A 12,297-nucleotide genomic window follows, 5' to 3' on the forward strand; every position below is an offset into this window, starting at 1 on the left:
CGTGCCATTGCTGTTACAGAACAAACCTTTGCTGTGATGTGGTAGCACACAGCTCAGCCTGCAGGCTCCGTAAGTTGCCACTCTGACCTGCCTTCATCTCACTCATCACTGCATGAACATCTTCTGCAGAGTTCTGATGTTTCCTCCAGAGATCAAATGCCTGGAGCTCTTTTCTCTTTCAGTTGTTTATTGGGTCTGTCCTGAGAGAGCTAATGGCCTAGGGTTGAAGAATTCAGCTTTGCAGTTATTGAACATCTCTTGAGTAAAAGCACGTGTATGGATGTGTAAGAGACAGAAGAGAGTGTGGGAATGGGAAGGAGAGGAGGTGTGTACAGAAGCTGGTCTTCCCTGTAATATAAACCATGACAAATCCACTTACACCTAGAGAGATGTAAGCACAATCTTAAAATCTGTGTGTTGGGTGGCAAAGCTGATTACATTACTCCATTCCTGATGTCATTTGGTGGCTGTGGGGGGCAGTGCAACCTTTTAAGCTTTCTGCAGCTTATATAAGAACTTAACAGGACAGCAAATTGCAGTAGCTGACTGCAAAGTGCAGGAAAGCTTCAGAATGGGAAGATTTTTGTATTTTAATAAAGGCATAGGAAACAGCTGACATCTTAATTCAAACATGAGCAGAATACTCCTAAGGTAAACATTTTTACGCTGTTATCACATTGGCTGTCTAGCAGCATTCCTCTGGCCAGAATCTGAGGTGGTAGTGATCCAAAGTGCTGCACACACTGCCTGAGGAATGCAAGCAGCATTAGTACTCAGGTAGTAGAATTTGTACTCAGGTACCACTGGTTTTTAAAAGAAAGCCGAAGCACTGCTGTGCTGGAGGCATCACTGCTCAAGGTCTGAGTACCTTTCTGACAACAGCAGCCTCTTCAGAGGATTCAGAGCAGGTATTTCCTGCTTTTGAGATTGTTTTCATGGCTGAATCATCCATAGTCCGAGCCATAACGAGAGTAAAAAATCATAAGATGACTCATTATGAGTGTAAGAATATAAGATCTACTAGTTCTAGAACTTTTATATGTTATCAGCTGGAGTCCAATTTTCTTTCAAGTGTAGTCTGACAAAAGAAAAAAATAAAGTAAAAAAGAACAACTTTAGGTGGCATAGAAAATGGGTCAGTCAACATTTTCAACTGGCATAAAAACTTCCTAAGTATTTTCAAACTATATTTGCTTACATTAAAATGTACAACTATCTGCTTGAGCAGAAAGTTGGAGGTATTCAGTTATATCAATTAGCAAGGTAAGATAAACATTTCAGGTAAAATTTAATTCTTTAAATTTTTAACCATAATTAAAATTTTTAATTTAAATCAGGGTATAGTTCCTGCTCTCCTCCTCTATGGGTCAGAGCAATACAGACCCAGTGCTGGCCTCTGAGCACTGGGGTTAGCACATATGAGCAGCATCCTTTCAGGGGATCTCTGTCATGTTTTATTCATCTGAATAATAAGGGTACCCAATAATATGAAACAACAACTTTCAGGCCATGAGGAACTTTGTAGACTTGCTAAACTTTGGTTTTATTATTCTATTCCACTGATAACATTGGGAAAAAAAGGCACAACCCTCCAATTGTGAATAGGCTAAATGTAAGAATGTTGCACCCATCAGAAAAATGAAATGCTTTACTCTCTAAACATTCCTACTAAACATCTGGGAAATCTTAGCTTAAAAACAGTGCAGCAGGCACAATGGAAAATCCTTGAGAGTGATGACAGCTCTGATTTCACATGTATTTATAATCCTGTGCTGCGTTTATTTTCTTGGGATTTCTGAACTTGACAGAGACAGATATCTGAAAATAACTGACATGCTAGCTGTCAGCCTGTCCTTAAAATGTGTGGTCAATAGATCAAGGGAACTAAAACACAGGGGGCACAATGTTACTCTCCATTACAAAATGTAGAGAGGATGAAGCATTTTATAGTTCTTGAGTGAAATGCTCATATGTGAAAAAATAAATAGCTGACAGTCTCTCACTTCAGCAACTTGTGTGTGGTGCTGAAGGCAAACCACTACCTGCAGTCTGTGAAGGAAGGACTTTGCCACTGTAACACAAACATGGAAGAATGAAAATGAGAGTTGTTGCTACAAGGGGCAAACTTTCACCTGGTTTGGGGGTAAGATTTTCATCAGGCCTGTGAAAGGTCCTTCCTCAATAAATGGGATCATTTTGTGCAGTAATTTTGAGGTAATTGAATTCAACGTGCAGCTCAATCTCCCTTGTTCCTGTAGGCATTAGGGGTAATCCATGGTTTTGGCAAGTAGGAAAAGCAGGAGAGACCTAAATGAAACTAAAGCTGCTTTGACAGGAGTTTTGTGTTATACATGTCTGCTGCTCCCAGTACAAAGAGGACAGTTTCTTCAAATTAAACGACATCCCATACAGACTGCTGTGACAATGAGTTAACATAAAAGGCCAACTTTTATGTTAACTTCTCTTATGTTATATAACTTATCTTACTTTTAATTCAGAAGGCAAAGATAGTAAGCTTAATTTTGAAGTGATTGCTTGCTGTCCACAATAGCAAAACTTCTTGTGTGGTGTCAGTAGTTCTGCCAAGGTAAGCAGGAAGAGGAATGAACTACTTACCTCCACTTCCTAGATCTGCATGAATTTTTGAGAGAGAACCTACCAGTGAGTGGCTGCAGATCAGACTAGACAAAATTTCTTCCACATGTTATAACCACGTTGCTCATTAACCACAGAGATTCAAGAAATCTGCCCCGTTCAGTTATCTCAGTTGTGGGTGACAGCTTTGTGTAACAAGAGCAGTGCACAAAAGGCACTAGGGCTGGGAAAACCTGCCAGAGAGGGATCCTGGCAGCTTATTCCTCAGAGGGATAACCCCTGCTTTTCCAAGGAAAATTCAGCAGGGATATTCCTGGAGCACCTCCTTGCCTAGAGAAAGAACTGTAAGTGTGGGTGTACATTTATATATTTATGAGGACCAAAAAGCAAATGGTAGGCTACAGTGGGCATGACTGAGTCTGCAGGAGCAATGATTTTGAGTCACTTTAGAGTAAATATCTTGTTATAAAAGCCTTTTGGTTTAGGAGGCATGCCACTTACTATTTCATAAGTAAATAGAATCTGTCTTGCAAGAAGATCATGAAATATAATAGAGATTTAATGTAATGATTATTACTTTTTAAGTCATAGTTCTCTGTTCATACCACAGCTCCCAACCACACACAATAGTGTAGATATGAAAATTAGTGTGTGTGACTGTCACGTCCCACTCCTAAAAGGAACACCCAAGGTTCCTAGATGCCAGTGGTTGAAAAGGAACAAGAAATTTCTGAGGGTCTGAAGAAACTTATGAGATGTTATTAGTAAATTATACAGTATATTTTCTGTCACTTCAGGAACCCTGAGGTGCCTCTGTTTGGACGTGTGAGGACAAGAATAGGACTGCAAAAGAGAATACAAAGTTGAGAGAGATTGTAAAAGGGTTCCAGATATTTGGACAGCTTCCTGGGGAGAACCAGGCTGACAAAATCCTTCTGAATTTTCCAGTTTCAGCAAACATGTTTATAGGTGTCTTTCTAAATTTTCTCTTACTTCCACGTTTTTTGTATCACTGTTGTTTGTCATACAGTGCACCTACTGCTGCTTTGTAAAATTAGGAGGCTGGATTCAGTCTGGCATTCTTGCTAGCAATGGCAATGACAGCAGATTTCAGAAATACAGAATATGGCAACCAGGGCAGGGAATTCCAGAGTATTCCACTGAGAATATGGGCTCTTCAAACTTGTCTCTTGCATGAATACTTTTTTCTGTATACACAAGAGATGCATGAAGATATTAATTTCTCACTCCAGTGAAAATGTTTGTAAGAAGGCAGAGAAAACATAGTTGTTACTGGACATAGTCTTCAAACAAAGTCTGAGATGAAAATGTCTGTTACACAAGCAGTCTTTGGGAGAAAGCCTTTGAAAGTAAACTGGTTTCTTACACTGGTTAACAATGGACTTGGAAGGCAGAAAACATTGTACCAGTGTTTCTGACTGCAAAAGTCTGCTGTAGCCTGATAAATGCTCCAAATAAAAGATAAGGGTGTGTACTGAAAAAAAGCTGTTAATGACACATTGATGCAAGCAATATGCTGTCCTGTGGAATGGAGATATTTGTTCAAATGCTTGTTATTCCTGCTTGTTTGTCACTCCTGAAAGTCCAGCTGGTATCCTTTTCATGGGTCCAGGGGGACACAAGTATTCTCTGTTGTACTGCTGTATGCCTCAAATGAAATCGTCTCAGCAGAGAAAGCAGGTGAAATTTTGACAGTAGGGTGATTGTTTGCCAAGCAAATTGCTTTTTCCTGACAAATTTATTTCTTTTAAATTCAAATTATCAGTAGTCAACTCAGCATATTCTATGGTATACCCTCTGATGAAGTTCATACTTCTGTCAGCCTATCTGGAGCACAGACCATCAATTTTGAGAGGGACTTGGGAAGCAGCTATGGAAGGCATAGTAATGTTTCTTTAAATGATCCTAAATATCTAAGTATGTGAATAGTCATTACACTTTACAGGCTGGCACCGTTTTTGCTTTGAAAACTTAATTTTATGGTGCGCTAAATATTTGTGAATATATCATGATCTGTGACCACTGCCAAAGGAAATGCCTGGCTCTTCTGGGCATTTCACTTCCATGAGTACAGGGTTTTCATCTAGATGCATTTTCCATACTTACCAAGAGCTTTGAGATCCTCACAGTCTCTTTGTAGATGTGACATACAAGAATATCCTCATCAAAACTGGAGTGTTTTAGGTAGTGAGCAGTTCAGAATTTGTCTTACAGATGAATAGGACTTGCTGTTCACCTGTTGGTCTCATGATTTCTGTCCTCGCTGCACACTTGGTGAAGTGTGAGAGTTCTTTTCAGCAAATTCAAAACTGCTGGAGTCACTGAGCCCATTTGGCATCTCAGCTCTTGTAACAGCTGTTTCAGGAGCCAGTCTGATTCAGCCAATACACAGCATAGAAGAATGATAAGAGCAGCAGGGGCAGGCTTTTGAGGTCTGTGGCTTTTGGTGGCACTTTGTTGTGGGGACAGTGACCCGGGGATTTTTCCCTGGTGCTTTTGCCCTGTTCCAGACACAAAAAGAAAAAATAAAGATGTTGAAGATAATACCTGTGTTTCTTCTGATATTTACAGGTGAGTGAACATTTTTTAATATTTTTTTTCCTCTAATACTTCCTCTTCAATACTTGGAATTGCATTTTTAAAATATTCATAAATATATTCTAAATGTTAATTCGTATGCCTTGATATATAAGCATAATCATTGAAAGTGTTTTGTCTGTACATTATTATATTGTATCACATGAATTGTACCACTTCAGTTATATCTCTGTCAGTAAATTAACCTTAATCAGTACACACTGATGCTTAAAAAGCACACAATTATTTTGCCATGCAAATATCTGTGGCACTCCTAATAATAAAACTTCAAGAATACTTTAGGTTATATTAAAGAAATCCTCTGTAGGTAAAGAAAAACACATGTACATAAAAGGTATGATTTGTTGCAATATTAGTCATCTTAGACTCATTAATGAATGACAAAAATAAATGTTAATATCGGTTATGACCAATATTCTAAAAATCAACAATAAAACTAGAGAAATGACATCTACAGCTCATCCCTTTTTATTTGTCTGCACTGCTGGTTACAGGTGCAGTGGCAATATCTCAGTGATGCTTCAAGGAAACAAAAAAAATTAGATTATTTCAGGCCTTTCAACAATAAGCACCAGACTTTCCCACTTGCCCCACAAAGACTTTGTAAATTTACTGAGTAGAAGTGAGAATGGCTGGGATCTCCCTCTGCAAGTTTCACAAACTTCCTGACTGCACCATTAGGACTGTCAGGAGCCCCTGTATCAGTTCTGTCTGATGAAAACATTTATGTTTGATACTCAGAATTTGTGACTGGATGTTGTATTAGAGAGACCTTACATAATTTAAGTATAACATTAAACAGTAATGAAAGGGGTTTATGTTTGTCCATTAGAATTTGTGACTAATTGTATCAGTTCCATAAATTTCCACCAGAACACTGTTTCCTTGAGAAAAAGAGAAAAAAAATAGGCTTAGTCTGGTGCAAAGACATAAAGCACTTTCTTCTTTACACCTCTAAAGGTTGCAATAGAGGGAGAATTTAAGAAGGTGCAAAGAGTTGGAGGGGGTTTGGCTAATGGACCTTCTTATCATGAAGGCACATGTGTTCTGAAACAAGCCTGGCTGAGAATTTATGCCATCCCTCTTCTAAGGAGTCCATGGAAATATGTATATCACCCCTCTGTGCTGAGCTGTGCTCTGCTTGGCAAAGTCCTAGGAAAGCTTCAAAGTGACAAAGCAAGTTTCTCTCCTAACCCTGGAGTAACTGTAATGCATTGCTAGCAAGTGCTGCATGTCCTCAGAGAGAGGCAGCATCTGCCCATAAGTACTGTTGGGTGCACACGACTGCTCTCTTCCAGAGAAACTCTTGATGGATGTTATGTCTGGAGGGGATGCTGTAATTCTAGGAAGGACTTTGTAGGTAGCAAATCTCAGGGGAGACCAGAATTAAATAAGATGCTTGATGATGCTGATTTTTTTAAACTTGTGTGTCCAATATCTCACAGGGCAGAGCTTTGCCCACCTGTGATGTTTCAGAGACCTTGTGGAATCTCCTGGAACTTCTGCTTCAATAGAAGAGGTTTTGTTTTGGTTTGCTTTTTATGTCACAACTGCGGCTGTGAAAAGCATCCCTTTATTGCTCCAATAACATATTAAGGGCTGTAGTTTTCCTCTCTTCCTATTATTAACAAAAATTTCAAGAAAAGTATCTTTCACCCCTCCCCAATTCTTTTTCATTAATTTGCAATAGAAGGGGAGAAGTAATGTGAAAGAAGGGGTGTTAATTAGATTTGTTAATTAAAGCAAGCAAATGAGTGTCATCGTCTCCATCAATGTGGTTGCCTCCCATTTGAGAAGTGTATAGGGAAAGAAGAAAAGTGAGAATGAGGATGAATATATCAATAAACATCCCAGGTGAACTGAGCTGCCACATCCTATCAACCCCCATCAAAGCAAATGAAAGTGGGTTTGATAATTTTCACAGAGACCCCAAATCTAGTAAAGGCTCTGATACTGTTCCCTTATGGATTTAATTTTCTTACTCCAGACCAAGGAAATAAAAGCTGAAAAGAATATCTGTGATTTTTTTAAAAGCTGAGTAAATGGCAGTGAGGGGAGTTTCTCCAAGCTTTTTCTGAGAAATATCTTTACAATTTCAACTGAAATGTTCACACACACACACAAAAAAAAAGGGATGGGGGGGAAACATTCCAAATGTAAAACAACAGGCAAGATTGTCCAAGTTACAAGCTTTTGAATCTTATAACTGAAATTATCAAACAACCTTAATAATACATGGTATGGTGTAGTCCAGCAATAATTTATTGAAATGTTTTTAATTTTAGGATATCTTTGTAATGCTCAGAGTGATGAGACAGAGAGTTTACCTACTATGACAGGTACCTTCGGGAACACTATCACAGGTATTCCACTAACTACTCCAACTGCAAGAGACGGGGATAATTATGGTCTACACAAGAGTGATCATGTTCCAGGTCTGTGTTTTAAGTTGTTGCTTCCTTCAAATCCTGAGTCAGTTCTTCCTCATTCTTCAGTTCAGGTGTGCGCATCTGAGTCTTGCGAATACACTGTTCCACTTCTCCGCTGTTGTTTTCCACCCAATGACTGTCCTTAGAAGAATTTTGAGCACAAACCAATTTAGCAGCAATATAACCTTGTGATTGACTTAAACAGCTTTCCACCTGTTTCTACAGAGATGGAAGCTGAAGCACAAAGAGTATTTCAGACATCTCGAATAACACAGCCTAAATAATTGTCTGTCAAGGGGCAGGAAATGTATCATTTAATATAAAATGTCAGGCATATTCCATGTTCAGTGGCTAGCTTCGTATTCTGTGCCAAGAACACTAATGAGGAAGATAACAGCAGAAAAGATCCCTCAGCCCTGTGAAGTGTCTCGATTGTTTCTGCGACATCTCTCTGTGTAGCACCTGCCTCTGGGTGTGTCTCAAATGCCACGCTGCTCCCGCTGGGCTTTCTGGAGTGACTGCTTTTGCAAGCTCCCCTCTGCTCTTAACACCACAGCTACAGGCTGCATGAAACTTCCTAGGTGCAGGCTCAGAACACTAATCCTTTCTCAAATCCTTCTTTTGTGAGGTTTTGGGGGATGGTGGTCGTGGTGGTGGTGGTCTCCACAGCAGCTGCTGGGGTAGTGTTAGTAGCTGAAGTGCCAGAGATTTCACCTGCCCTCCTTATTTCCCCCTCTCGTCATCTCTCTGCTTCTTATACTGAGGTAGGAAAGCCAGCTTTAGCTTCATTGCACGTGGCTGTGCAGTTTACTCAAGTTTCTAATTTTTCTTATTTCCCTTTTAGCAGAAAGAAGTCTGCCAACTGTAGTGCGTAAGTTGACAACTACAACATATTGTACTTTTGCTTAAATAATTTTTTCTTTACCTAAGTTTTGAATTTTTAACTCCTTTTACTGCAATTGGTTATGGAATACAAAAATTATGTATGGACTAGTCATTAGCCTGAAAAACTGTTTTCATATTTAAGTATTTAAGTCACTCCTTAATTGCAAGTCATGGTATTTCTCTGGTGATTCGAGAAATGAGAGTATCACTCGACTAGACTGAACCATAGTAATTTGCTTTCTTATTACTATTAATTGGGCCTTTCTCTTTTAATAAAATCTGTAACACAAATATTAATTTTGTGATCAGCAGTAACTGCTGCTCACAAAACAAAACAAAACAAAACAAAAAAATTGGAGCTTAATTATAGCACATATTTGCAGTGCCAAAACCCAAAATACTCTAATGATCTGTGACATGATTGGCTTATTTCTGTACAAACCCAGACCTGAATGAGATTATTTTTTTTGTAAGAAAAATCAAGACCTGTATTTTAGTGTCACATTTTATGCTGCATAATTACCTACCACAAATGTAGGTATTAATTTTTTTTCCTTGTCTTAATAGCTTGGAGTCATGATTACCTTTCTTTTTGCTTTTCTAGTGGCAGGAGTCAGCATTGCCCTTGTGCTGCTTTTTGTTCTTATAGTTGGTATTTTTTGGTACGCGTGGAAAAAATCACAGGTAAGTCCGATTTTTTTCTTTGGATATTTGTCACTGTGTGTATAATATGTGTATATTATAGAATATGGAATTTCAGCTTTCCACTTGTCAATCAGATTTCTGATGTTCATTTGCACTCTAGTTACTTTTCCACTGGGAGGGTTGGTTTATTTGGGTTTTTTGGGGTTGTTGGTTTTTTTTGTTTGTTTGTTTGTTTTTTGCCACTGGATGGCATTCTTAAAATGAGGCAGTTTATAATTAAAGTTTAATTTATCTCAGCTGACTTCCGTTTCTGGGTTGGACCTGCTCACATTTTTGTAGGAGTAGCTTCTGGTTTGCAGGTCTTTTTCATAGAAGGTCCTGCATCAGCAATGATAATTGAAGTGTTCAAGTGAGCTTTATCTGTCCTATAATTACTTAACATCATTTATGCTAAAATAACTTATCACAGTCTTATCTGTGATGAGTTAATATTGATAAAAATTTAAACACTACACTAATTTATAATGAGAATAAATGCATAACACTATAGAAACAGATACGCAAAAATTGTCTGTTACTGAAACAATTTAATAATAAGGAAAAATATGAGGAGAATTAATATTATATTGACATTATTGGCTTTCCATTTGTGTAGCTCAGGTGCATGGGGCAGTGATGATAGTCCATTTGTGTTTCTTTCACAGGAAGGTTCAATGGTACTCAATCCTATCCCCTATGGTGAGGCTGGAGTGTCCTTACAAAACCCTTCGGTGCCTAGGATCCTTCAGGAGTGGCCTTCTGAGAGAGCAGTGCCATGACAGTAGAAGAGCTGCTGCATCACCCTCTGGGAGAAAAGAAAACCATTGTAGATAGTTAAACAGAGTTAAAAATAGTTAAAGAGCACTCTCAAAAGAACTGTATCTGCAAAAAAAGTTACATTCTTGAAGCTATGAATGTCCTTAGAACACTTGGACTATTTTCTAATAAATTAAACCTGCACAGGAACACCACCACTGTTGAGATGAGCTGAAATGGCCACTGTTTGTGCTTGTATACCTGTGAATTTCCTATTGGAAATGGCTCCTGGAAGGTTTTAGCTTCCAAAATCTGGCTTGGGCCACAACTAGTTTACCAGCATAAACAGTGCTATTCCAGTGCCTGGGAGTTTCCTAGGCATTGGCTCATTTGCTAATCTAGATATTGTTATCGTTTACAGTTTATTTTAAACTGCACACTTGATCCACCCACCCACTCATGGTCAGGGATTATTCAAAGATGACCACTGCAAACCTTTGCTTGCTCATTGTGCTACTCAGGGGAAGAAGTAGTGGAAGAGTGACAGTATCATCCAATAAAATTCGTGTTTCTGGGCTTAACTGATTCTTAAATTTAAAATCAATTTAATAATACTCAAGAGTCACTTTTCCACTGTTTCTTGCCCTGACTGAGTAGCACTGACTGCTGCCAGGTCCCCTCAGCATGCAGTGAGTGCTGTGGGGCTCTGGCTGAGCAGGAGCTGGGTAACCTGGGGCCCAGAAGACACACACCCAAGGGGCTGCCCTGCAGTATCTTGATATAGGCAAGAGGAGGAGAGAGGTAAGGGGAATATCTGAGATGGCTCCATCAGAATATTCCTGTGGGAGCTTTGGCAAGTGACCCTTATTCCTGAGACTGAGCTCCTCTCCTGGAGGGCAAGACCAGTAGTATGTCCTTAGCTTGTATTATCTGTGAAGATAAATATATTTAAAACCATGCAGTGTGTAAGCCCCACAGCAGTGAAGCTTCCCTGAGAGCTGTAAATTGGCAGGAAGGCACAGATTGTTTTTATGTTAATCTTCTCAAACCAGAATTACTTTTCCCAGTAATAGTAAAGAACTCTTATGTCAGCTTTCAAATTCAGGTGCCAGCTGACGTTTTCCACAAATAAAGGCAATTTCTTCATGAAACTCAGAAAGAGATTTTCAGATGACTTCTGTGAGATAAAATGCAAAGGAATATTTGAAAGCTCATCCCTTTTCCCCTCAGCTCCATAGATAATAATATCTTTTTCATTTCAGTTCATTTACTCTGAGTTTAAGAATGAGGTAATTGTATGAATTTTATGTGTAGCAATATTATTTAGGGTGGAAGAGTTTGGCTAAATCTGCTTCCTATATGGTGATGTTGTTGTTGTTGTTGGTTGGTTGGTTGTTGGTTTTTTTTGTGGTTTTTTTTTTTAATGTGCATCTTCTGTTTTTCTTTCATTTAATAGAAATTTTGTAAGTGCTTAAATGCTTTTTTAGATATTAGATCAAGAGTGCCCTGGGCAACAAACAGCATTAGTTGAATGCAGAGGAAATCAGAATAACAAATATTTGTGAAGAATAATTCATATAAATTATGTTTACAGTGCTTTTTAATTGATGTTTGCAAGCCTCTTTGTGAATAACTTTGCTTTTCAAAATGCTTTCAGAGTGGTTGTATTTTTTTTTTTCTGAGCTTTTACACAACTTGTGTGCTAGAAATAATATTTAATATTTGTTATTTGGCATTCATGTTGGTCATTGCACTGTTGAAAACATTTGTGATCCTCTGCCTTGGATGGCCACTCTGAGAGGAGTGGATGCTGAGTACTTAGCAGATAAACTACCTGTGGGCTTGAAATTACTTGTGTCAGTGAAGCCTGAGCAGCACCTGGGCTGACACAGGTGCTCACAAACTGGGGCTTTCTGGCCACAGCCCTGCAGTTCCCTGCCTGCCAAGCTCATGGGAATGATGGAGCCAAGGGGGAGAGGGCAGTCCCAGCTTTCTGGGAAACAGGGGAGATTGCAAAACTTGAGAGACACCAGTTCTGTGGCTCTGATTTAGAAATGAGACAGGAAATAAATGGAAAGGGAGCACTCTGGGAAAATCAGGAAAGCCCTGATGAGCAGAAGCTGTGGATATGGAAGTTAGAGCAGCACGTCCTACCTGTGATTTGATTACTCAATTTAAAGGTAAGCACATTTTTAGTTTATTCACACTTCTTTTCCAAAATAAGAAAGATGAGTAGGAATTGCCTCAATTTGAAGGAAACTAGTTTTACGTCATTCAGAGATGAGTCTTTTTGAGTACAAGAAGAGAAAAGCAAACTATCCAAAGTGAT

General features: G+C 38.9%; 1 protein-coding gene across 3 annotated transcripts; it reads left to right on the forward strand.

Annotated features, from left to right (window-relative positions):
* Positions 1-5,025: 5,025 nt before the first annotated feature.
* Positions 5,026-11,703, forward strand: LOC310909891 (uncharacterized protein). Of its 3 annotated transcripts, none has more exons than XM_083862205.1 (6): positions 5,026-5,187; positions 6,660-6,733; positions 7,500-7,649; positions 8,488-8,514; positions 9,133-9,212; positions 9,878-11,703. In XM_083862205.1, the coding sequence occupies exons 2-6, from the start codon at positions 6,682-6,684 to the stop codon at positions 9,989-9,991; spliced, it is 423 nt and encodes a 140-aa protein (XP_083718331.1). In that variant the 5' UTR covers positions 5,026-5,187; positions 6,660-6,681; the 3' UTR covers positions 9,992-11,703. The 3 variants fall into 3 exon arrangements, with proteins under 3 accessions (XP_083718331.1, XP_083718332.1, XP_083718333.1); XM_083862206.1 differs by having other exon boundaries at positions 8,491-8,514; XM_083862207.1 differs by lacking the exon at positions 6,660-6,733.
* The last annotated feature ends 594 nt before the right edge of the window (positions 11,704-12,297 follow it).

The sequence above is a fragment of the Zosterops lateralis genome, assembly GCF_965231275.1.
Source record: "Zosterops lateralis genome assembly, chromosome: 5".
Classification (NCBI taxonomy): Eukaryota; Metazoa; Chordata; class Aves; order Passeriformes; family Zosteropidae; genus Zosterops; species Zosterops lateralis.